The sequence below is a fragment of the Arachis stenosperma genome, chromosome 7 (genome assembly GCF_014773155.1).
Source record: "Arachis stenosperma cultivar V10309 chromosome 7, arast.V10309.gnm1.PFL2, whole genome shotgun sequence".
Lineage (NCBI taxonomy): Eukaryota > Viridiplantae > Streptophyta > Magnoliopsida > Fabales > Fabaceae > Arachis > Arachis stenosperma.
Genome location: NC_080383.1, coordinates 68,029,893 through 68,057,357, shown reverse-complemented (window position 1 = coordinate 68,057,357; position 27,465 = coordinate 68,029,893). Strand labels below are relative to the sequence as shown.

General features: G+C 34.2%; 2 protein-coding genes across 2 annotated transcripts; both read right to left on the bottom strand.

The window, feature by feature from the left end:
• Positions 1-2,980: 2,980 nt before the first annotated feature.
• On the bottom strand, positions 2,981-6,885 carry LOC130940250 (enoyl-[acyl-carrier-protein] reductase [NADH], chloroplastic). The gene is made up of 13 exons (XM_057868346.1): positions 6,700-6,885; positions 5,501-5,799; positions 5,238-5,347; positions 5,037-5,092; positions 4,873-4,957; positions 4,726-4,773; positions 4,513-4,587; positions 4,320-4,431; positions 4,183-4,234; positions 4,045-4,096; positions 3,862-3,919; positions 3,562-3,660; positions 2,981-3,458 (listed from the first exon to the last, which is right to left on the bottom strand). The coding sequence occupies exons 2-13, from the start codon at positions 5,766-5,768 to the stop codon at positions 3,304-3,306; spliced, it is 1,170 nt and encodes a 389-aa protein (XP_057724329.1). The 5' UTR covers positions 5,769-5,799; positions 6,700-6,885; the 3' UTR covers positions 2,981-3,303.
• Positions 6,886-24,540: 17,655 nt separating this feature from the next.
• Positions 24,541-25,512, bottom strand: LOC130939888 (uncharacterized). Its single transcript, XM_057867956.1, has one exon. It carries the CDS (start codon positions 25,510-25,512, stop codon positions 24,541-24,543), a length of 972 nt encoding a protein of 323 aa, XP_057723939.1.
• Positions 25,513-27,465: the final 1,953 nt, after the last annotated feature.

Genomic DNA, 27,465 nt, shown 5'->3' with positions numbered 1-27,465 from the left:
CATTGACAAACCTCAGCTCCAGAGGTTCCTAAGATGTCTTAATTATGTCTTGGATTTCATTCCAAATCTTAGTAATCTTATTAAGCCTCTTCACAACAGGCTTAAGAAAAATCCTCCACCCTAGACTGACAAACATTCTAAAATCATCAAATTTCTTAAAACCAAAGTTCGCAATCTTCTTTGTCTTTACCTACCTGTTCCTCATGCATTCAAAATCGTTGAAATAGATGCGTCTGATTTAGGATATGGTGGTATCTTAAAGCAGAAATTGCATGATTAAGAGTGTATTATTGCATTCACATCAAAACATTGGAATCCTACTCAACAAATCTATTCCACAATCAAAAAAGAAATTGTAGCCATAGTTTTGTGCATCACAAAATTTCAATATGATTTACTCAATCAAAAATTTAGTCCGAGTTGATTGCAAATCGGTCAAAGAAGTCTTACAAAAAGATGTTAAAAATCTTGCATCAAAACAAACTTTCGCTAGATGGCAAGCTATCTTAAGAGCTTTTGATTTTGAAATTGAGCACATCAAGTACAACTTAAACTCTCTCCCTGACTTTCTCACACGTGAATATTTGCAAGAAATCAAGCAAGATCAGGATGCCTAAAAAGGCAATTATCGCTTCTTCAAGAGGCAGAGGCAAAGGCATTCGCTTAACCCTTTCAGGGCCATCCAGGCAATCTCAATCTGATCATGAATCTGAGTTTTGTACCCAACAACCCTCCAAAAAAATCAACCCAACAATCTATTGAACCAGCTACCAATGAAGCCAAACAAACCAAGGCAGATTACGCCTTCCCAATCCAAACCCTTATGGCCTTACAAGACCAAGGTGTCACCAAAATCAACAAAAAATCGTGGACTGATATATGCAGTGAGTCAGATGAAGAAGTTGACCTGACCCAATTCATATCCCAAGCAGCCAAACAAAAAATAATCGTACATAAACCAAAAGAAAAAGCAATAGCCCTAACACTACAAACATCCTCAATCACAACAAAAACACAAAAGGCCCAAACCAATTATATCCCCACAAACAAAATTTCAAATATTATCCAAATGGAGCCTGAATTTTGGGACGAATCGCCAAACAAAGTTATCCCAAAAATCTTTCCTACTGGATTCCATTTCAAACCAATCTCACCCAATAAAACTTGCCAGTTTTATGAGTTCATTTTAATAGATACTGACTCAGTATCTATTAAACACTATAAGGACAAAATCAATTCTGAACTCATAACCCATTCTACAATCCAAATCCTCAAAGTCATGACCCTAAAGCAATTTGAGAACAATCTAAACAAAAATTAAAAGTTTTCTCAAAACTATGACCCAATAGGTTTTAATTATTGGGACTATATGGAAGCCTGGACTAAAGTATTTTGGTTTCAAAATACTCAGTACAGACATTCATGGTTAATTTATTTTAAAGAAATTCAAACTATGTTTTTTCAAATTGGTTCTACCAATGGTGGGACTCCTTTAGACCAATTCTAGAAATCCTACCCTCACCTACCGATGAAGGGTATAAACTATTTCAATCAAAATTTGACATTCAGGAAACATGCATTCCTGTAATGTTAAAATTTTTCTCAATTTTTTCATTGTCCTGGATTTTCTCATGGCGATACCAATATACAAAACCGGACCATCCTAAAGCATTCCCAATCTTACAAAGGCATGCTTATGTCAAATGGTGGTCTCAATTTGATTCTTCAATGGCCTATCCAGAAAAGGTCAGAGAATGGTTCAAAACCAATCCCAAGAGTTAGAAGATCTCAGATCCAGAAACGGCCTCGTTTCTCAATCAAAAGGCACAAATCCAAGCAGCCCTTGCAGCCTCACAATCGAAGGAATCAATCAAAGGGAAGCTTCAACAGATCCTTCACTTGCTTCAAGAAGATGACGAGTCCTCATCTAAAGAAGAAAGTGATGACGAAGGTCAAGACAGTCAAGTTAATGAAGACTGTTTCGAAGTTTGCCTAGCTGATAATTAAAAAATTGTAATAATCACCAAAACTATTTGAAACTGGTACTGTGGCTATAGTCTAGGTCGTGTTTACCTGTACTGTAGAAACAGTAAAATCTTTGCTTATAAAAGGAGGCCTCATTCTCATTGTGAGGTACCCTTTCATTTACACAATCATAGAGAGAAGTTAGAGAGAGAAGGTCAGAGAGTTTCCTTGTAAGCTCTCCAACTCTTCTTCTTCCCCCTTCTTCTTTTCAATCATATATCCAATTCAATAAAGATTTTCCAATTTTTCAATTTCGTGTTTTCATTTTAGCTTATTGCATCTGCATATATGTGCGGACTACCGCCACATCTAACTTCATACTAACTTGCATATGCGTGCGGACTACCGCCGCATCTAACTTCATATTTACTTCCTTGTCTCTGCATTTTTATTTTCCGCATCATACATAACTACATTTTCTATTACGCTTCCTTCCCCTCTCCCTCCTTGATCCGCTTCGGGCCATCTGGTGTGTGTGTGTGTGTGTGTGTATATATATATATATATATATAAAATAAAAGAAAAATAATAGAAGACAATTAAAATTTATTATTTTTAACCAACAATTAACTATTAATGTTTAAAATTGTGGTTTAAAATATGTTGGATTAATAGATTAAAAGAATTGAATTAATGCTAAAAGTAATGACAAAAATAGTAAAATTCTAAAGTTCTCTAACATCTCTATATGCATACTTGTTTGATCGGCACACGGGCGGAACCTATACAGGGAGTCAGGGACTAAACTTGTGTCAAGTGTTTTAAATCCATTTCAACTAATGATCAAATCAAGGTTGACGAGTGGGTTTCATCGTAGATATGAGAGTATTTTGAAATTAAAAACTTACATTTGTATCAAGAAAAAAACGTCTACATGTCATTACTTGATTTGCATCATGGATAGAACGAACCTAAACAACTTCATCGAAGTTTTTCCCTTGTATACTTCTATAAGAAACAAATGTTGAATTTTTCATAAATATCAGATAAATTGCTAAACATAGTAATTTATTTGTATTTCCCAGGATAGGTTCCAGTAAGATCATTAATCAATGTCAACATTCTTTCCACCATCCTCATATGACCTGCACTTCCGAGCATTGTAGATAACAAGGACTAAAGTCACAAAGCAAAAAAGCCTATGAAAAATAGCCTACAAAAGGCAAATCAAATTCTCAAGGTTGACGCTGCATTTTGGGAATGGCAACAATAAAACCAAACTAACATCATTGCTATGCTAATTCAAGCGACGCTCGTTTTTTATGTGGCAGCGATGACCTAATGCTGGTCCTTGGGAATGTCAAGGTCTTTAAATACTGGACTGTCAACTCCAACACCCATAGCATTGAGACCGTTGTCAACATATAGAACAGTACCAGTTATCGCAGATGCCAATGGTGACGCTAAGAAGGCTGCCGAGTTACCAACCTCGTCTGTGACATGGAGTTTTAAGTCAGATGAGCAAATAATCACATTGAAGGTGGGAAAAAAATCGGCAAGATATATGACAAGGAAGGATTCTGATAGAAATATTACCTGCTGATAGTTCTTTCTGTAGAGGTGCATTGGCGATTGAATAATCAATCATCATATCGATGAATCCAATTGCTTTTGCAGCACGGCTTCTCAGCGGACCTAGAGGCAGCATCATTGTGTCAATATGTGAATCAGAAAAAGGAAATTGCGAAAGACATAAAGCAAAAGATTTCAAAAAATAAATTACATCAGAAAAGCAGAGTTTTCCACGCCAAGAAATTATACTTAAGGAGGACCTTTAATCAATTTATTAACTACTGACTAATTTAGATAGAAAGACAAATCAAGAATCCATTATACCAGCAGAAATAGTATTGACTCTAATCTTGCGCTTTCTCCCAGCTTCAAAAGCGAGCACCTGGAAAAGTATAAAATATGACAATTTTAGGCATCCATCAGTGGAGAGAAACTAAAAACCAAGAATGGCATGCATCAAAGTCGGCCCGTGATATGGTAGAGTTTGGAGAAAAGTTAAAAGTTTACTCGAGTGTCACTTTCTAGTGCAGCTTTAGCAGAACTCATACCACCACCATACCTGTTTATAATTTTTGTACAGTAAAGTCAGTCTATTTATACGAAACTTTAGAATGGTACAGGCCTTAGAAAGCATAATCAACATACCCTGGAATGATCCTCTCAGAAGCGATGTATGTCAGAGAAATTGAAGATCCACCTAAACAGAAATAGAAAGGTAAGATACAATGACAAACCAATCAAAGGTGTGATTTAGTGGAAGCCATCTTAGATAAGGTTCGTGCCTGGGTTCATGATTGGAAGAAAATGCTTGAGTAAAGAAACATAGGAGTAACTAGATGCGGATAAAGCAGCAAGATACCCGTTCCGCGATGTCTCCAACAGTGGTTTAGTTACCTATAACAGGGTTGACCACTTATTAAAGCCAGATCATAACCACATAAAAAACTCGATTGCTTATCACTAAATTTACAATACCTCAGGTCCATTTGCAAGTGAATGGACAAGGATGTCTATGGTGCCGAAGTCTTCTTTAACAGATTCAGCAACTTCCTGAAAAATATCACAACGAATAAGAGATGTAATAGGGCTAGTCCGAGATGCATCCGCAAAAAAAAAAAAAGAAATATAGGTGACTAAGATGATATCACTTCAGGTTTTAACCATGCAAAACAAAAAGTGCATATATACCTGAACTGTCCATTTACTGGATCCAGCATATCGCTTGTTTGTTTTTATCTACACAATTTTCAAAAAATAAATAAATCATTATAATGATGTAAATGATCACTTGCATGCAGTTCGCATCTTTGTAAAAAGCAGGGAACTCTTATTTACATCTTCTGGTACATCCTCAGGATTGTCAAAGACGGCATCCAAAGGATAAACTTTAGTGATCTCCATCAATGAACCATCTGGTAACCTGTAAAACAGGATTCCTCATCAGACATAATACATAGTCGAACAAACAAAAGAAATAATAGCAACGTTTAACATCATACACGCGTGACTCATCAAATTTTCCACGTCGCAAGCTTGACTCAAAAATATTCAAAGCCTGCAGAAAAGGTTCACAGTTAATAGGTGTTTTCACTACAAAAGAACTGGAAATTTATGTGCAGATCCAAAAGCCTGCAGACAGTAGTCAATTGTCATGCTGACCAATAGTTACCTATTTTTATCCAAAAGAAATAAATACTTACAGGTACCCATGTGCCGACTAAAATTTGAGCTCCTGCTGCAGCGAGAGATTTTGCAATTGCCCATCCATATCCGTTGTCATCAGCCACACCGGCAATAAAAGCCCTTTTACCTACATAGAATGCTTTAGTAGGTAGAGCATAAACTGTTCTTTGACAGAAAATTTATGATAACACTAAATATTCATAAAAACATCATTTTGTAAAAAAAAAAAAAAAGTTGGTGAAATATTTGCAAGGAAATTCAGATAAAACAGAACAATAACCTTTCAAGTCAATTGGTAATCCTGAAACCGAACTCTTTTGACTAGAATCAGACATTGCCTTTGTAACAATTCTTTCAAATTTTATGGTAGATGATGTAAAAACCCACTGGAAAGGTTGCACAGATGAAACATGACACACACTTGCAAGTTTGTTCCATGATCCCACCATGGACTTTCCAGAAATAGCCATATTGCTTGACCTTTGTGATGAAGGAATACATGACCTTGACATTGCCGTTTGCAGGCCAGAAAACGGTGTTGTTGCCATTTTCAATGAGTGCAGTATGGCAAAAGAGATCCTATATATAACAGGGAATTTGCATCAATACAGGGGGGCAAAACACTATTTAAAATAAATCATTTATTGCTTACATGGATGGTTAAATGACTTAAATCTGTCCAGATTCTAGAGGTCACAAAAAATGAACATGCAAAATTTGGTGCCTTTGGTTTGCATTTTCATTTTCTGTTTTCAGAATTTTACAGGAAAAAAAAAAGATAAATCAGGATTTTATTGTTTTTCTCGTCTTCTCTTTTCCCAAAAATAGAAAATGAAATCACAAACCAAATGCCCTGATTCAATAGTTCACCATTACCTTTTGGAATTTTACAAACCTCACTTTAAAAATTGCTATTAACCAAAAAAGCTTGAACCGATGCAACAAAACATTCTAAATCTTGAGAAACCAGCTTCCTCAATGGGGCAATATTAAGCTCGGATAGTATCTCAGGGTCAAAACCAAGAAAAACGATAGCAGAGTATCTTTAATTACAATCAACTTGCGATTTTATTTCAAACATCTATCTAATGAAAGCTAAAACCCTTTTAGCACTCTCATAAAACTAGCAATCTATGTATCTTTTTACACAGGTATGAGAACTGCAAAAAGAAAACTTAGTTTTCATCAATCAGTAACATAAATTGTTTCTGGGATCTTCGCATACAAACAAAGCTTAACTGAATACAGAATACGGCAAAATGCACATGAATCCGTGATATAAAATAAAATAAAAACCAAAATTTCAGCCCATATTCTTTAACGAAAGATAAATCCATCAACGGTGTCATGAATCCCACAGGAATGAAAAAAAATCTTCATTTCCACTAAACCCCCACATAAACTTTTCACGTGAAAAACCAGTAATTCAACAACTTAGATGAGACAAACCAGAGAGAGAAGATGGAGTGTTAGCATTACCTTTTGGGAAGTAGAAACGCCAATGTGGGATAAAGATGAAAACTTTGAAGCAGCAATGTGGGTTAAGTAAGAGAGAAAGGGGTGGTTGGGGTCGATGAGAACGAAGCTGAGTTGCAAGGAGTAGACGCTGAAAGGAGTTGGAGGCTTTGGAAGTGTCGCAATTGTTGTGTTCAGTGTTTACCTGTGAAACCAAGTTTAGTGGTACCATGTGTACTGCACGTGCTGTCTCTGACCTTTTCTTCTTCTATTTTTTTTTTTTTTCCTTCCCCCCTCTTTTGCTGCTTTGGGGGCTTTTTTCCACAATGTTTTTGGCAAAAGCCCATTTCCCACTACCTTAAAAAAACAAAATTCCCACTTAGGTTGCGTTTGCTCATTTTCTAATTTTGTAACGGAGACGGGAAAAGTGTAATGCAGCGTTATTAGAGTGCTGCGTATTTAACGTTGTTGTGGAGCAGCGATAAGTCGATAACACAAATAAATCAGACTATCTATTTTGTGGAAAAAAAATATTAGATAATCTAATTAGGGTACATAAATCGGACCAACGCTACCTATTGCGCATATAACTCACCAAGCTACCAAAAATCTCTCTCTTTTCCTCCATTAACTCCTTCCTGGTGAAGCTCCAGTCCGTGAAAAAAAAAAAAAAAAAAAAACACAATGTCAAAGAGACACAAAATAAAAAATATTGATCGTCTTGATTTCATATTGTTAATTATTTCAATAATCTTAATTACCTAAGTAATTATTTTTTAATTTTACGATTTAATAGAAATTAATAGTAATAATGTTATAGATTTAGATATTGTTAACATAGATTTAGATATTAGAAAATATATTGTTGCGTGAACGTAGTTAATATTTTTTGATAATATTTTTTTTGGTATCTAAACTTAGTTAATATTGTTGTTGACATAGATTTAAATATTAGAAAATATATATTTAGTATATTTAATAATAATTATTAGAATATTAGTTTAGATATATTTAAATTGTATTAATTATTGTTAGAAACTAAATATAATTATGAGATTTTTCTGAAATAAATTAGCATATTTTGAGTAACTGGTACGTTAGTTAATTGTTATTATAATTATATTAGTTATGTGTTAATAAAAATGAGATATTTTTAAATTTAATTAATTAATTAATTGTTGTTATATTATATAATTAATGCCGGTTATTATAATTAAGTTTTTAAATTTATGGATATAATAATATAACTAGTTAAGTAAATAACCAATTAGCCGTACTGTTAATGAATGTTAGTGTTAATAAATTAATTATAATTAACTAATTTATTAACACTAAATTTAGTGTTGATTTAATAAATTAATTGTTATTATCATTATAATACTAGTATTAATGAAAATTAGAAACTTTTTAAAATTTTTGGAGATAAAATTAATTATTTAAGTCATTAATTATTATTATAACAATAATACTATGAGTCTTTGTATGTGTGAATAGATGTGAATGGAATAAAAGTATTGGGATATATCTTCGTTATTTTAATAATAATATTAGTGTTATTAAAATTATACTAATTTTAACTATAATTAAATTATGTTAATGATAATAAATAATTCTGTTTTAAGGATATATATATAGATTGTAATAAAATAATTTAATATAAATTGATTAATGGAAATTTTAATTATTCAGTGTTTATAGATGATTTTATTTGATATATTGATTAGTTACGTTTTATAAGGTTTACGGATGTTGACGTGTTACCACCTACTATCACTAAATTCGTACAATCTTTTTATGGAAGAGTATTTATGGGAGATTGGTTTTTATCATATTTTTCAGATTGGAGTAATCCAATGTCAGTCAGTAATGGTAAACACTCTAATTGAGAGATAAGACCTGGACACACATACGTTTCACCTTCTAGTTGGTGAATATGCTGTGACATTAGAAGATGTGGCTATAATTCTTGGTCTTCCGATAAATGATCTTCTAGTGACAGGAGTGACCATGAGTAGTTACGATACCTTAGAGGCTGAATGCTTACACCAATTTGGGACTACACCTAAAAAGGCAGATTATAGAGGAAGCTACATAAAGTTAACGTGGCTTCAGAATCTGAAAGCTCATTTAGTTTTGACCGATAAAATTGGCATTCAGAGATACGTGAAGTGACATCATGTTATTGTTTGAGACAATCTTGTTTAGAGACAAGTCCGGAGCAACAGTGCATTAGAAATTTCTGTCGTTCTCCAAAACTTTGCCGGAATTAAAGAATTTAGTTGAGGATCAGCATGCCTAGTAAACTTGTATAGATGTGATTTTTGAAGACATTCATTTGCATTCAGTTGTGTGGAGTGCTACAATGTTGTTGATATCATTTGAATGTATTGAATGGCATGCAACTGACAGGCTTAGAAAATTCTAGAGGAAGACTATATGTTGACTCGAGTAAAAGTGACGGGGTGTCGAGGGGTTGTAAACAGTAGGAACCCACATCATATTCCAATGAGTTTAATTGAGAAAAGCACTAAGGAAGTTGATCACGAGACTGATGACTATCTAGCAGACCCCTAGATGGTGATAATGAGGATGAGCATGAGGATGCCGGTAGAGAATCCAGGGACTAGTGTAGGTAATATATTTTAGTGGTTGACTATCTAGTAGACTATTTAGTTTTATTAGTTGGTAGATGCATTATTATTGCTTAGTATTTTATAATTTGGTTTATATATATGGTGTATTTTTATATTTACGTAGGTAGAACAGGTATAGACACAAGTGATTGATGACACATCATCTTAAATAGTTTTTAGGGTTCTTTTTTATTTGTTTTCTTAGGTTTATTTAGATTTTTAATTAAATTTTTTATGTTTTCTAGTGGATTTTCATAACTAATCAAATATGTGGAGTTGTGTTAGTATATTATTGTACCTTCTGGTATTTTTTTACTCAAAATAATCAAGGATTAAAATCTTTTTAGCAAAAAAATACAAAACTAGTTCAAATATGACCTAATTGGGCCCAGAAAGGCAACAAACCGAATTCTCAGCCTTCAAGCAAGGACGCCCGGCACCTCCTCTCCAAGAACACACACCCTTGACGGCCATGTAAGCAAGCCCGGCGTCCCTTCCTTGCATCCAGCACAAGCCCGGGCGTCTCCCTTTTAGTTCAAGCCAACCTGGCGTCCCTCCTCTATTTTCAATACACAAGCCCGACCTGCCTCACACAAGCCTAGCATCCAACATTTTCTGGAGGTGCAAATTGGACCTATGTCCACATTAAGGATGCAAGCCTGGCATGCAATTGTCCTTGGAAGGTGTAATTGGCCTTATGTCCAAAGTTGAACACCTCAAGTTCAGTGTGCAACACTCCTCAACTCCTAGGATTCAATACTTCAACCCCTGACAAGGTCCAAGTTCAGTTATCAAATCATTAGAAGCCTAAAATCAAATCTGAAGATTCAAGATTCAAGATTTAAGAAGATTAGTTATCATTAATTTCTTCTAGAAATATAAAAAATTTGCTTGTTAGGATTCTTTTTAGATTAGATTTGAATTATTGTTTTTATTTGAATTTCAAAGAGATAGTTAGCTATCTTATCTTTTCGAAAGATAAAGATATGATTAGGGTTAGTTTTGAGTTTAAATTCTAGAACTTAGGTTATAAATAAGTGAATCTTGTTAGTTTAAATTCTAGAACTTAGGTTATAAATTAGGGAACCTTGTTCACAAAGAGGGTATCACCCATCCATTGGACACCTCTCTTATCATTAGGATTAGTTTCTTTCATGAGTCATTAAACCTCTTCTGTTAAAGGTTAGGAGCTCTGTTTGGTTTTTAGGATTAATAATATAAGTTTTTTCTTTATTTCAATTCATGCTTTTTTATATTTTCAAGATTGAATTTTGTTCTTCATCAATAAGGGTTAAAACTATTGGGAAATATTCTATCTCTGTCTTGGATTCTAATTTTATATTTGGTAAAATTAATTTCAAAATTAGCTTAAACCTCATTTCATAATCTTCACTTATCTAGATCTAGTTTGAATATTTGATATATAATTCGGCTAGTGATAGTTCTTGAAGGTTGTGCGGCTTAAAATATAAATTGTTCTTCACCTCTTCTCTCGATTAATTGAACAAGAGATTGGCGGTTAATTGAGTTTAGAGAAATTAAATTACTAAGAGATTGGGGTTTAGTTATAAATGATTTACTGTAAAAATATTTTTGCGTGAATTAAATAAGAAAGCATAAGCATTGTTCTTTCAAGAATCAAACATCTCCGAAGCCTTCAACATTCTCATCTATTAATTTCTCTCAACTTCAACCATTCTCCCGATTCTCTTCTTCTGCTTCTTCTTTTCTACAAGATCCATAATCTAAAATCTAAAGTTTGATCGATCTAATTAGATATTTAATTAGATATTGTTTGTCTTAATCTGTTAATCCTCGTGGAATGATATCCACTCACCGTGGTATTACTTGAACGATCTGGTGCATTTTCCAGTATCCGTGAGGTTTCAATTTTTGCTCATCAAGTTTTTGGCATTGTAAAATCCAGTTAAATTATAATTAATAAATTAATTATAAGTGAAGAAGGTTAAGAACTTAAAATTCATGATTGGGAGAGCTAAAAATAATTAAGATGCGAAATAAAATACTAATCTAAAAGGTTTTGTCCCACAGCTGGACCAAACAGACTAAAACGAGTGAACTGGGCCTCATATAGGCCTAAGGCCCACTCACTTACACCCCTTACCCAACAACACATCAGCCCCACTCTTCCCATTACAACCAAAACAAAACACTTCAGCATCAAGAGCGAAGAGAGGAAGAGAAATCCTTGGAAAATAATACACCATCATCTCCTTCTTTTGCTCATAACTTCCAATCCGAAGCTCCGATTGATGAGCCATTTGTGGCCACGCATTTATCTCGGAATTCTCTTCGCTTCTATTTGAACAAAGTGGTAACAAACTCGAAATTTCTCATCTAGTTCTTCCTTATATTCAATTTCACATCTTTGATTTGTGTTTTGAGAAAATCTTAAATTTTTTATGTGTAGGGGAGGTTCAACCTTGAGTTTTAATGGAGTTTTAACCCAAAATTATGTAAGACAAGGTAAAAAATCTCAATTTCTCCAATTTCTCATTTTATGTGAAGAGCATAGGTTGAATTATGTAAATTATGTGATTAGATGAAATAGAGCTTGTTTGGATTGAATTTGGAGAGAAGTGAAACTAGCACAGTGCATTTTGGTGCGAAATTGGATTCAAGGATAGCCTTGGTGTGGTTCGGAGGAAATCAAAGTGTTGGAGGAACCGCCATCTAAGAGTTACGAATTTATTTTCGAGTAAGCATTATGTAAAAATATGTGAATGCCTAGGCAAATTGCCCCTAGGATAGGATTGGTTGTTTTGTGGATTGCGAGTAAAATGGTTATTGGGTAGTATAAATGCATATGCGTGAATTGAATTTGAATATTAAGTTATGGTTTGATTGTTAATAAACGTGATTGATATGGATATTGGGTCAGAGGCTGTGATAGGGTGAGGAATCCCCCATGTGGTAAGTGGTGGTAAGTGTTGTAATTGATTTTTTAGGATTGATTAGATTGTTGAATTATTGATTATTGATGAAATTGTTAGAGATGAATGATTGACTAGATAATTTGTTGATTAGGTGTTGAAATGGTTAAAATGGGGTAAAGAATTGGTAAATGCATGTTGAGAATGCTTAGAAAAGGTTTTGGTATAGTTTGGAATTAAGTTGGATTGAAAATTGGTGAGATTGAGAAATTGTGCAAAATTTGATAAAAATGGATTTTTGACCAACTTCGACGGGCCATAACTTGGTGCACGGAGTTTGGATTTGAATAAAATTAGCCTTAAATTAAAGTTAGGTGAAAGATCTTTAAAATCAAATAAAGATGAGGGAAAACGAAATTTTGTAGAGGAACTTATGAATGTTTGAAAAGTGAGATTTAGAGTTGAAATTTAAAATGTTGCAGAAAACTAGAATTTTTGGTATCGCACACAATGGTACCCACGCACGAAAAAGAATGGATGGGAATGTTTTGTGTACGCATGAGGGGCATCCGTACGCATGCCTAGGGTTTTTGCAAGTTGTGCGTACCCATCGGGGTCATGCGTACACACAAGATGGGAAACCTTTCGGGTGTGTGCATACGCACGAGGGTGATGCGTACGCACAAGCCTTATTTTCCCAATAAAAACTCTATTTTTAATTGTTTGGCTTTCTCGGCAGGCTTGTAAAATTTCATAACCCCAATTAAGGTCCGATAACTAGTTTTTAGGTTTGGAAATGAGTGTGAACTTATGGATTTGACTAAATTGATATCTTGGGAGATGTTGTGAATCAAAGTGAATGATTATTAACGAAGGCTTATGGCTAATGTAATTACTGAGTAAAGATTTTACAGTGAACTAAACTGAGACATATTCTGACAAAGTCAGTCGTTTAATCCGCTTGCATATGGATTTATGTTACTCTTGGCAAGGACGGTGGTGAATCCCGCTTGGTCTAAGCCGAGTTATACCAAAACAAGGATGGTAGTTGATCCTCCTTGTTTCGTGGCTCTTTTTAGTTGTAAGGATGGCCGGGCTCGCAATTCTCGAATAGCGTTTCCTCCAATAAGAGGTGCAAGGGTGTGCACTGCACTTTTCAGACCGGCTTCTGATGAATTCGAGATTATTGTTAATCCTCATGGAGATAAATGACAGAGAGACAATGTCCAGGTTAGCTACTGGATGTATCGGGTTCTGACAATGTAACTGAGACGTGAGCTCATGGCCAGTAGAACAAGCATGCATTATATGGATTTATGTGAAATTATTTGAGTGTGCATTATTTTGGTTTGCCTACTTGTATATATCTGCTTAATTGCTTATTGCTGTATATGTTATAACTGTTCTTGATTGTGTATGCACCCTATTATTTGTGTTTGCATCTACAAGTTACAATTACTGAAATCAATACTAAAATTTTGTGGTATTGAATTGAAAAGAAACAGGATGAGTGGAGTGTGGGATGAGATTAAGGTTTTGACCATGAATATAGTGAAGTATGTAGAGTATTCTACCTGGTTTTGCATTAGTATAACCCTAGGCTTGGATCTCGGTTATTGGAACTTAGGATTGCCTAGTGGGTTTGAGTAGTTTTACATTGTCTCTATTTAGAACTGTTATCCTGTTAGGAACCTTTTGGTTCTCACCCGTTTTGGAAATTTTATGTTTTCAGATACAGAACGTGATGCACCTCGCTAAGCGTGCTGGATCCCCTTCGCAAGCAAAAACTACTTTTGGGATTTTTATTTTGTACTTATCATATATATGTATATGTTCTTTGTTTTTGTATTTTAACCTGTATATCCCTCTTACAGGTTGATTTTGGAGAAATAGGATTTACGTTTATGTTTATGTCTGCTTGAACATAATGTCCAGATCCATCCAGAAAAAGATGGTGGTGTGCGTTCGGATGAAGCCACAATAGCAGAAACTCATACGGTGCATCCGGCTCAAAGTACGGGGAATCAATAAGGTGCTGAAAAGGATGATCGCGTAATATGTATGGGCGTACTCGAGGCTCTGCAGCTATTATATAGAAACTACAATGCACCAGGTCCACGTAGATATACGGGTAATCAAGCTCATAGAAGATCACTCCTGTCTCCATCTAAAGGGGAAAAAGAAGGGGTAAGAATTGGGAAGTCCTTAGTAGGGTTAAGGTAGCTAGTTAGATTCATTTTATAATATACTCAGCCAGCAACAACAATCAACATGGCACAACCAAACTCAATATTTAGAGAACACAGAAATTAAGCACAGGAATACATAACCACAGATAATGAATTTTATAAAAAAATATGTACAAACAATATGATTCATGTCTATTCCTAGTGTAGGTGATGTGCTCATCCGTCGGTTTCTACCCGCTACTGACGTAATCCAACACCCCGTGTCGGATATGGCTTTCTAGTGGCATAACCTCTGCAAGGAATCCACCTTACAGCATGCCAAATGTAACCTCTGTAAGTCCTTTCCATTACAGGCACAACTCTCCCAACTGAAGTATGTTTTCTTTACACTAAAAAGCGATTCTAGGTGGACTCACTACCATATCTCTACTACACCTCAAGCAGTAGACAAAATCAATTGTTACTTATCTTTTCTCTTTTATTTTCTTTCTTTCAACTTCACATCTTATCTTTGCACTATTTTTTCTCCTTTTCCTAAATATTTTATAAAAGGAGAATCATAAGATTCTCAATTTAACTCTATATTTCTAACCCTTTTAGGAAATCTTATTATTTTATCTTTTTTTTTATTTAATAAAAATAATAACTTTAATAAAATATATCAATTAAATTAGTATAAGTTATAATATTGATTAAAAATTAGTAATATTTAATATTTTTATTCTAATATCAAAAACCAGTTTGTAAGGCTTTATTCTTAAACTTTAGAAATTTCGTTTTAAATCCCAAGCTTTTAAATATTTTACTTTTTTAAACCAATATTTTATAAAATCATTAATTTAACTTCATATTTCTAAAAATAACCCTTAACTTTTATAAAATATCTGTTTTATTCCTAAATTTTTGTTTATTACTCAAAATACCCCAAAAACTTATATAATTACTATTTTTAACCTCGATCTTTTATCAAATTACATTTTCATATTGTGTTGGTAACAAATACTTATTCTTAAAACCAAAACCCTTTTTGTGATCTTTCAAAATATATATTTTATTTTAAATTCGTTTTCGACCTTTTCAGTTACCGATTTTTCACAGAGTTCACTTTAACCATCCAACTACCAAATCTTATCAAAGTTTTCATTAAATCATACTTGATATCAGCCCCAAATTCATCAATAACAACTTCATCATGGGCTATTCTTGGTGGCCGAACCATAAAGCTCATTAATCATCGAAATTTTAACAAAAATCAAGCATAAACTCATTCAATTTCAAGCAATAATCTTATCCTAGGAATTCTCATTACACCATACGATACATAAATGAAACTTAAACCGTACCTTTAGTGATGACGGTTCACACCCAACACTTAAATTTTCTACTTCAAGGCTCACCCAAAAGTTCTACAAGCTAATTCCAAGTTCCAAATGCATATTCAAAAGCATCCAATACTCTAATATACACAAGTTCATACATACATCAATATAGGATTTATAAAATCTCATAAATCACAAGGATTTGAGGATTCTTACCTTAACCTATGGAAATAGTTAATGAAACTCATCAATAGCTCATATTAGAGCACCCCTAAACAACCAAAATCATAAGATTTTTTTAAAACCCAAACCAAAACACGAATTTGAAGAGAAGAATGAATTATTCACCACAATACCTAAATAGAATCAAAGAGGATGAAAAGAGCTATGCATGGTTGTAAATGGCACGTCAATCGAAACTCTGGATCAAAAGGGGGTTTAGGGTTTCTCTCTTCTTTCTCTCCCAATCTCAACGTATTTTTCTCTTAAAATGGTGGAAAATGTGTTATGTTATGCTGAAATGGATTCTTATATAGTGTGGGCTTGGGCCACTTAGGTCAGGTTTACTCGATTTAACTCGTTGGTCCAATTTTGGACAAAAACCTTTAAGATTAGAGTTTTAATGTGCGTTTTAGTTATTTTTACCATCTCAACTACAAAAATTTAACTTTTTAACCTTTCACACTCATAATTAATTTTTCCAACTGTAGTACCTGACAGATCTCAGCCGGTATTGCCGGTCAAATTTTCAGTGCGCGTTTTTATGCAGAAAACTATGTTTTCCGACTCAGAAAAATCCACTAAGTTCAAATATCATATTTAAATTGTCAAATTTTGATTGCTAAATTTTTTAACCATTTTCGTCGATATTCAATTAATTACTTAATTAATTATGATTTGACTATGTTTTATAAAGACTCATAGGGTCAAGGTAAATTTCAACATTTGTAATAGATGAGAAATAATTTTTTCTAGGCATATGAAGTGGTATAAATTCCAAACAAAAAAATTTGACATAATTAAGAGTCAATTTGAATTAATTTTTAAAAACAGTACTTATTTTCTTTATCCTTTTTAAAAGACCTTTTTTAATATAAAAAAACTATTTTATATTTGGATTGATTTTCTAAAACGAGTTTTTAAATATTAAAAATATTTTTTACTTCTACTTTATTTAAAAGTAAGGTAATATTAGTTTTTAGAAAAATTAAATAATTTATTTTTTTAATAAAATTATTTTTCTTAAAAGATGTATTCAAAGGTATTAAAATTAATAAAAGGGCTTTATTTTTTTAACAAAAAAGGTATTTTTTTATTCAAAAAGTCAATCTAAACTAACACTAAAATTTCTTATCTTAAGAATCCTCATATTGACAATGTATTGTGAAATTAAGATGAATAAATAAAAATAGAAGTGAAAATTTATATATGAAAATAAAAGAATTGTATTCATAATGATAATTTTATAATAAAAATACTCTTTGTATATTAAAATTAACCATTAATATATTGTGTATAAATATATATTGTTTGATTTATTTTTAATGTGTATTTATATTTTAACATATATTTTATACTAATTTTTATTTTAATAACTAATTTTAGGATACATGTATTTATATCATAAGCTTTCTTTATAATGATACTTATAATATTGCTCAAAAACTAACTTATAAGCATATTAAAGCTTGTAGTTAATAGCTTCTTCCTATGAGCTTGTTATGCATTAAAACTAAGGTTCTGAAAATCGGACCGGTCATCAAACCGTTCTAGTCACTGGTTAATTGGTTTATTAGTCTAATTGGTTTAACCAATGGTTCAACCGAAAAAACTATTTAAAATAAAATAATAAATAAATTATAAATAAACATCCTAAAATATCTTCTAAATTTAAAACATTACACAAAAACCATCAACCAAATTCATATGATCTTATCAAAATACAAATTCAAAAGTTAAATAGTGAAAAGAAATATCTAAATATTAAATTTTGACTTTGAGGGTTAACAGGATCACTTAACACCTCAGATTCTAATTTAGAAATGTCAGGAGACAAAGAATTATCAATTCAAAAGAATGTTGAGCTAGTTCAGTTAAAAAATGTCGATCATTATGTGGTATTATGCTAACTGAACATGAACCAGAACCTTGCAAGATGACCTTTTTGGTTTAATCTTAGGCAGCGTTGCATTCATTTGTTGTAAGAGAGCTCTCTTAGCAACAAATTCTTCTGCTGAGCAAGCCATAAACGGGATCTAGTGTTGTTTCCAAGTTGAGGTATCAACATAACAAGTAGTCATTGAATAAGAAAGCATAACATATCACCAACTACCTATACACTTTGACTTTTCTTCCACTACCATCATCATCATTCATCAGTTTATTTATATATGCATTGGCAGGTAGCTACCCTACTCATTCAACAACAACCAGCATTTGATTTAATTTCTATTTTTAGCATTCAGCAACAACCATTACAAAACAACAGCATAACAACAACAGTGCCACAACAAAACAGCAGCATAACAACAATAGCAGCTTAACAAGTCACTAATCAGAAATTTCAACTCCATAATTTTATGCGTTCTTTCTGTTAGAATTTGAGTTTTTACTATCAATACAAAAATTATTTCTAACACTAATAAAAAATTTTAAAATTTATAATTATCACATTATAAAAGTATAAAAAAGAGTATGAAGTGGGGGTGTTTTACTGAATGCTAAACGGTTGCATTTTGGCATTTTTGAGTAAAATAAAAAAAACCGGCCAGATTCCAGTTTGATCTAACTGACCGATTTTTAACCGGTTCAACAGTTTAAAAACGGTTTTAATTTTAACAGTTTTTTATGTTAAACCAAACTGTAAAATTATCGGTTTGCAATTAAACTGATCAGACCAACCGATTCAGTTCGATTTTCAAAACCTTAATTTAAAATCGTCATCTTTGATTCTTATTTACAAATGAAGATTTTAAAAAATAATAATAATAAAATATTATCGACCTAACTCACTTATCATTTAGTGAAAACATCTATTATGTATGGCTAATCTTCCATTATGGATGCTAGCCAGGACATTTACAATTATCATTGTTTTACAACATAATTAAATGATTTTTCATAATTTTTTGTTACGTTGATATTGATATAAAATTTCTTTTGTCACCATTAAACTTTAAATTATTTGTATCCTAACTTGCTAGTTTTGTCCAACTCGACTAAGATTAAACGATTAAGTGTCTTCAATCTTATATTTCTTCCGTTCATGGTGTTGTAGTGCTCCAACTCCATAATTTTATGCGTTCTTTCTGTTAGAATTTAAGTAGTTACTATCAATACAAAAATTATTTCTAACACTAATAAAAAATTTTAAAATTTATAATTATCACATTATAAAAATATAAATAAAATACATACCTAGATCGATGTTAGTAAATATTGAGATGTTCTTAACTTATGGTTATTTTTTAATGTTAAAGTTTAATTTTAATTTAAGAACCTGTGAAGTATGAGCACACCATGCTTTCACTATTATTAGTGATCTTTGTGTTATGAGGATACATTCTAATCAACTGAGTCATTATACAGTCTTTCAATATTTCTGAATGTTTTTTCCTCTCTTCTTTTTTTCTCAATATTTGTGAATTATGAGCACACCACGCTTTTACTATTCTTAGTGATCTTTGTGTTATGAGTATGCATTCTAAACAACTGAACCGTTGTGCAGTCTTTCAATATTTCTGGATGTTTTTTCCTTTTTTTCTTCTTTCTTTGTTTTTTCCTCGTTGATGACATAAAGAAAAACTAAAAATTATTATTTTTCAAAGATGTTCTACTTCTCTTGTTGTCACATTTTTTTAAAAAATTGTAACTTCTATTTTTCTATTCTAAAGAGAGAAAAGGGATATATTTTATTTTATTATTTAAAAATTCCACTAATTCTACTCTTTTATTGAGTAATAGCCATCATCTTTATTTTACAATAATTAGAATGAGTTTTATTATACATTGATCATATTATTATTTAAATAAAATAACTTATAATCTTCCATTTGATCTATGTGTAACTTGAAGATTCAACAACCATAAAGCGTAATACTTTATGTTGAAATAATCAAATCGTCATTCTTACTTGAGTTAAATTAATTGGTTTATGGTGGTATATGTCTATTAATAACATGGTTCTTTCTATGTATCACAAAATCAACTCAACTCAACTTTTATATAGTAATATGTTATCAGTCCAAACATTACGTGTAATTACCATAATATGATAATCAATGAGTAAGTAGAAACATAACTTTAATTGACTTCACAAGTGTCATAACAAAGTAAGCAAAACATATAATCATACATATGTATATATATTATACTTTTATGGTAATAAGGACTTATCAATTATGCCCGTCTGTATTGCATGACCAAAAAATATTTTGGGTGGTAATCCCTTAGTTAATGGATTCGCCATCATCATATCAGTAACAATATGCTCAATAGATACTTTTTGTTTCTGATCTTCTTCTTTAACTGTCAAGTACTTTAAATCCATGTGTTTTACACCTTTAAAGTACTTGTTGGCGCGCGAAATTTAAACCCGCACAATTGAACCGGCAAGTGCACCGGGTTGTCCAAGTAATACCTCAGATGAATGAGGATCGAATCCTACGAGGATTGCTGGATTGAGTAATCTGTGGTTATCCTGTAGATCTTAGTCAGGCGAATAGAAGAATAGTAGTTGTTTGTTGTAGGCGCATAAACAAGCAATAACAATCGAACGCAAAGAAAGTAATTAGCTGTAGTTAAGGCTTCAGAGGTGCTTCTTATTCTGAATTAACACGTCATACTCTCTACTTCAAGGATGAATGATTCATTTAATGGCAAGGAAGTAAGTGATTAAGCCATGGGTCGTGGTCATTAATCTCCTCAGGTGCAGACCAAACATCCGAACAGACTAGATCAACCTGGGAGAGGGTGAAGCATGCGCAAGTCAATCTCTTTGTTGATCCTACTCAAAACACCACAGACAAGTTCGGATCTTCCGGATCAGAGACTGCTGCTCTTATGGTTCTAGCCCTTAGAGCCACAGGAACCTCAGTTGCCCTAAACTAATAGGATTATATGTCACATACCCAATTAATCCAGATATTTTTGTTGGAACTCGTGATCCATCCTCAAGCTGTAGCTCAATATTATCCGGGTCAGGACTCATAAGAACTCATGTAGAATCGAAATTCATAAGGATGAAGAACGGCAATGCATCATAGAATAGAATCACACGTTGATTGAAATAGAAAAGTACTTGTATTAATTCATAGGAATCAGCAAAACTCCTAACCTTAATCTAGGAGGTTTAGTTGCTTATACTGTACAGAGAATAGTTTGAACATAATAAAAGATAAAGATTGGTGAAGCTGAAGATCAAAAGTCCTAAACAAGGGTGATCTTTCTTCTATATAAACTAAATTAATACTTCAGAATTACAAAATGAAGTAAACTAAGTAAATTGATGCAAAAATCAACTTCTGGGCCCAGTTGATGAGGGTTTGGGCTGAGCTTGGCTTCTAACTTGAAGGAGTGGGCGTCGAATGCCCATTAGGGGGGTGTCCATGCTGCCTTGTGCTCCTCGATGGCGTTGAATTCTCGATTGAGTCCTCTTGGGGCGTTTAACGCTCCACAGGGGTAATTTGGGCGTTCAATGCCCATTTTGGACAGTCCCATCTGGAAAAAAGTATAGACTATTATATATTGCTAGGAATCTCTGAAAGCTAGCTTTCCAACGCCGTTAAGAATGCATCTTTTGGACCTCCGTAGCTCCAAAAATAATCATTTGAATGCACAGAGGTCAGATTCTGACAGCATCTGCTATGCTTTCCTTGCCTATGAATCGGACTTTTGCTAGAACTTGCCAAATTTATCCAAAAATTACCTAAAATCATATGAAAACATAAAATCTCAAAGTAGAATCCAAAAAGTGAATTTTGCAATAAAAACATAATGAAAATCAACAAAACATACTAAAAATACTAAGAAAATAACATCAAAAAGCGTATAAAATATCCGCTTATCAGAACACCAAACTTAAACTATTGCTTGTCCTCAAGTAACCAAAAACAAGTAGGACTAAAAAGAAGAGAGAGATACAATAAGTCTTAAAGTTTTTCAATGAAGCTTAGTTCCACACGATGAGCGAGACTAATAGCTCTTTACTTCTGAGCAGTTTTGGCATCTCACTTTCTTTTGGGGCTCAGAAGTATTGGGTTCTTTTAGAACTAGAATTCAGATGATATTATTGATTCTCTTAGTTTAGCTTTTCTTGATTCTTGCATCTCACTATTTCTTTTTCAAATAAATTTTTCTTTTTAAGCATGGTGATGATACAATAGACAGCTTATCACACAAACAAAAAACAAAACTAGAAAGTGACTACTTGTGATCATAACTTGAAAAAGAAAACAGACAATAAATAAAAGTACAGTAAAAACATAAATAAAATAGAGAGATATAATGGGACTCAACAACCTCAGTGGCGGTGGCTGCTGCTTCCCCTGGAGAATCCAATGGAGCGTTTGATCTCCTCTATCTCACGTCCTTGCCTCTGCTGCTCCTCCATCATCCTTCTCTAATCTTCTCTCATTTCATGGAGGGTAGTGGCGTGCTCAGTGTGCTCCACTATCAGCTGCTCTATGTTTGAGCTCAGCTCCCCTATTGAGATATGCAGTTGATCCCAATAGTCTCGCGGAGGAAAATATATCCCTTGAGGTATCTCAGGGATCTCTAGTGGAGGCGGTTACACAGGCTCTTGATATGGTGTGTGTGCATGCTCTCTAACATGCTCCATCTTTCATTTTGTGATGGGCTTGTCCTTCTCAATGGGGATGTCTTCTTCTATGACAATTCCAGCTGAATTGCATAAGTGACATATGAGATGTGGAAACACCAGCCTTGCTTGGGTGGAGGGCTTTTCTGCCACCTTGTACAGCTCTCGAAGTATCACCTCATATACCTTCACCTCATTGGCAAGCATAATGCAATGAATCATTATTGCTCAGTCAATAGTAACCTCAGATCGGTTACTTGTAGGGATGATGGAGTGTTGGATAAGCTCCAACCATCCTCTAGCTACAGGCTTGAGGTCAAGCCTACTCAGTTGGTAGGGCTTTCCTTGGGTGTCTAACCTCCATTGGGCTCGCTCTACACATATGTCAGTGAACACTTGCTCCAACCTCTGATCAGAGTTGACCCTTTTGATGTAAGAGTGTGGATCTCTTAGTATTTGTGTTAGCTTGAGCGCCACTCTTATACTTTCCGGGCTGAAGTCCAGGAGTTGCTCTTTCACCATGGTGTGCCAATTCTTTGGCTGTGGGTTCACACTAGTATCATGATTCTTGGTGACCTAAGCATTGGCATAAAATTCTTGCACCATTAGTATTCCAACCTCCGAGATAGAATTGGTTAGTACTTCCCAATCTCTTCTCCAGATTTCTTGTTGGATTTCAGGATACTCATCCTTTTTTAGCCTAAAGGGAACCTCGGGGATCACCCTTTTATTTGCCACCACATCATAGAAGTGGTCTTGATGAGCCTTGGTGAGAAATCTCTTCATTTTCCAAGGTTCAGTAGAAGAAGCAGGACTCTCTTCCTTGAGGCTTCACCGACCTTGGGTGCTATACTTATGAGTGGTAGAAGTCAAAAAGCAAAGCTTTTGCAACACTAAACTTAAGAACTTTGCTCGTCTCAAGCAAATAGTAGTAAAAAGAGAAGAAAGAAGTAGAAAAAAGAAGAATTATAGAGGAGGAAAGGAAGAGAAACCTTCAGCCAAGTGGCAAGTGAGGAAGGTGAAGAGTGTTTAAAGTGTATAAGGGAAAAAGAATAGAGTGTTTAGGTGTGAAGATGATGAGAGCAATGAAGGGATATTTATAAGGGTGTGAGGGTTAGGGTTCGGTTATAAGGGAGAGAAAAATAATGGAAGTGATGAAGGGTATTGGAAGAGGAAAAGGTGATGTGGATTTGATTGGTTGAGGGTGTATAGGGAAGAGTGTGTGTGGGAAAGAGGGAAAGTAGGAGAGAGAAGAAGGTGGGGTAGGTGGAGATTCTGTGGAACCCACTTAGCTGAAAAGGTTGCAGACTCAATCTGCCTGCCCCCTATGGGGCATTGAACGCCTAGGGTACCGCCTTTCTGGCGTTCAACGCCAGGCTTCTCTCCTTTTGGGGCGTTGAATGCCCAGGATGCTCCCTTCCTGACGTTCAACTCCAGCTCCTTGTCCCCTTGTGGCATTGAACAAGCATGTCCCTCCTTGTCAAATGTTCAACGCCAACAAGGGGGTTACTCTAGGGTGTTCTGTTTCTAGTTTTGTAAGCTTCTGTCACTCTTTTAAGTGTTGTACATGATCATAAACATCAAAAAGCAAGAGAAAAACTAACAAGAATAAACTAAACAAAATCAAATAACAAAAAATAAAATACTATTACTCTAATTATGGTTAGGTTGCCTCCCAACAAGCACTCATTTACCGTCATTAGTTTGACAGACAGCTCCATCATGGAGATAAGTGGGGCTCAGAATTTCACCCCTTACAGTAAACTTCTTTCATGTGCTCTCAAGAATGAGCTCCACATGCTCTAGAGACAGGATTCTACTCACTGTGTATGGAAGAACTAGACTTTAGGTGAAGACAACTCTCATGCCAGGTGAGAGGACTTCAGTAGGGATCTTCTTGTTCTTCCAGCCTTTAGGTACCTTCTTTTTAGTACCTTCCTTCTCTATACTTGATAATGGTTCCCCAACACCAAACTTATAGTTAGTGTCTGGGGGTGCTGTAAAGCTTTGCACTTAGAGGGAATGCAGAAACACAATGTGCTGCACAATGGTACCAACTTTGTCAGAGGAAGATCGAGGATTAGGGATCTTGAACAAGATATGATCCTCTTGTAGTCTAAGGACTAGATTTCCTCTTTCTACATTAATTATGGCATTGGCAGTGGCTAAGAAAGGCCTTCCAAGGATGATGGATTCATCTCTGTCCTCCCCATTATCTAAGATTATGAAATCAGCAGGGATGTAAAAGTTTTCAACCTTAACTAGGACATTTTCCACCATTCCATACGCCCTTTTCAGGGGCTTATCTGCCATCTCCAATAAGATCTTGGCATTTTGCACTTTCAGTATTCTTACCCTCTTCATCACAGATAGAGGCATTAGATTGATGCTTGAACCAATGTCACATAATGCCTTCTCAAAAGTGATGGTCCCTATAGTGCAGGGGATTAGAAAGCTTCTGGGATCTGGCAGCTTCTGAGGAAGCTTCTTTTGGACCAAGGCACTACACTTCTTGGCTAGCACCACAGGCTCATCTTCCTCTTCCAATGTCTCTGTATGAGAGGAGTTGGCTTTCATCTTCCTGAGGATGGCTAAGTACCAAGCAATTTGCAATTCTTTGGACTCCTCATCCTCTTCTAAAGTAGAGTATTCTTCAGATTCCTCTCTCAGTTGAGGGGCGTGTAAGGTGACTGTCTCAACCTCCTCATGAGCTCTGATTATCTTGAGCTCATGAATGGCAATCCCTTCCTTGGGTTCGGCCATGACCTTTATAGTGAGGGCTTTGCACTCTTTCTTTGGATTAACCTCTGTGTTACTTGGAAGAGTGTTTGAAGGAATCTTTGGGATCCTCTTGCTCAGCTGACCAATTTGTATTTCTAGGTTCCTAATGGAAGACCTAGTTTCAGTCATGAAATTATGTGTAGTCTTAGAAAGGTTAGAGATTATAGTAGCCAAGTCAGAGAGGCTCTGCATAGGTGTCTTCATCTGCTACTGAGAGGGTTCGAATGGTTTATTATTGAACCAGTTCTGGTTCATTCCATTTTGATTGTTGCTGAAGCCTTGTTGAGGCTTCTGCTAATTTCTCCACCCAAAGTTAGGGTAGTTCCTCCATCCCTGATTGAAAGTATTTGAATAGGGATTGTTATTGGAGTTTCTGGAGGAGTTTCCCATATAGTTAACCTCCTCCATCGTGGTCCAGGCGTTATCACCTATATCCACCTCATAGGCTGTCTCTGGATAGTAAGCCTCTGAACTCTGTGTCCCACTCAAGTGTTGAGAGATCATGTTGATTTGCTGGGACATGAGCTTATTTTGAGCTAAAATGGCATATAAGGTATCTACCTCTAGAACGCCTCTCTTCTGAGTTACCCCATTGTTCACAGGGTTCCTTTCAGAAGTGTACATGTAATAGTTGTTAGCAACCATGTCAAGAAGCTCTTGTACCTCTTCAAGCATTTTCTTCAAATAGAGTGATCCACCTGCAGAGTGGTCCAATGTCATCTTGGACATCTTAGATAGACTATCATAGAAAATATCCAACATGGTCTATTCTGAGATCATTTCAGGAGGACACCTCCTGATCAGTTGCTTGTATCTTTTCTAAGCTTCATAGAGGAATTCACCCTCTTTCTGTCTGAAGGTTTGTACTTCCACCCTAAGCTTGCTCAGCTTTTAAGGTGGAAAGAACTTGGTCAAGAATCCATTTACCACTTTCTCCCAACTATCTAGGCTTTCCTTAGGCTGAGAGTCCAGCCATAGCCTTGCTCTGTCTCTTACTGCAAATGGAAAGAGCATGAGCTTGTAGATTTTTGGATTTATTCCATTAGTCTTGACAGTGTCACATATCTGCAGAAAGTCAGATAGGAACTTGTTTGGAACTTCTTGTGGAAGCCTATGAAACTGGCAGTTCTGTTGTACTAGAGTGACCAGTTGAGACTTCAACTCAAAGTTGTTTGCCCCAATGGCATGAATGGAGATGCTGCATCCATAGAAATCAGAATTGGGTGCAGTGTAAGATCCTAGGACCTTTCTTGCGTCACCCCCATTGTCTAGATTAGCTGCCATTGTTATTTCCTCAGCTTCTTGTTCTAGGACTCCTATTAGATTCCTTACGGATCTGCTAGCCTGAGCTTGTTGCAGACGCCTTCTCAGAGTCCTTTTAGGTTCAGGATCCGGATCTAAGAGAGGTTCTTTATCCCTACTCTTGTTCATAAACAAGAAGAAAGAAACCAAGAAGAGAAGAAGAAAGGATTCTTTATGTCAGAGTATAGAGGTCCTTTGTTAGAGAGATGGTTAAAGAAGAAAAGAAAAGAAAAGAAAAGAAGATGTCTTTTATTTAAAAAGAAGAATTTTCAAAAATAGAGAGGGAAGAAAACAAGAATTTCAAAATTAAAGAGAGAGAAAGAGTAGAAGATTTTCGAAAAAGAAGAGAGAGAAAAGAGTTAAGGATTTTTTAAAATAGAAGAGAGAAAGAGAGATTAGAAGATTTTGAAAAAGAGAAAAGAGAAACAAGAATGAAAGAGATACCAATCTTTTAAAATTGAAATAAGATAAAACAAATAATTAACTAAAAAGATTTGATTTTGAAAAGTTTTGAAAATTGAAAAAGTAAGAGTTAATAAAAAGATTTGAAAGATTAAATTTGAAAAGAGAAAAGTCAAATAAGATAAGATAAGATTTAAAAAATTTTAAAGAGAAAATATTTGATTTTAAAAAGTTTTGAAATTAGAAAGAGGAAATCAAGGAATGATTTTTTGAAAATTAACTTTTTAGAAAAAGTTAAAAGAGAGAGAGAGAGAGAAGATAAGATAAGATTTTAGAGTTTTAAAGATTTTAAAAATTAAAATTCAAAAGAAAGAGAAACTAACAAGATACTAAAATTTTGAAAATTGAATTTAAAAGAAAGATAAGATAGCAAAATTTTGAAAATCAAATAAA

Excerpts from the sequence above, each read along its gene's own strand:
- LOC130940250 (XM_057868346.1), bottom strand. The coding sequence starts at position 5,768 with ATGGCAACAACACCGTTTTCTGGCCTGCAAACGGCAATGTCAAGGTCA. Across the intron at positions 4,774-4,872 it reads CTGAGGATGTACCAGAAGAT|ATAAAAACAAACAAGCGATA; the intron begins GTAAATAAGAGT and ends AAAATTGTGTAG. Across the intron at positions 4,235-4,319 it reads TCTTCCAATCATGAACCCAG|GTGGATCTTCAATTTCTCTG; the intron begins GCACGAACCTTA and ends ATTTCTGTTTAG.
- LOC130939888 (XM_057867956.1), bottom strand. The coding sequence starts at position 25,512 with ATGAAGACACCTATGCAGAGCCTCTCTGACTTGGCTACTATAATCTCT.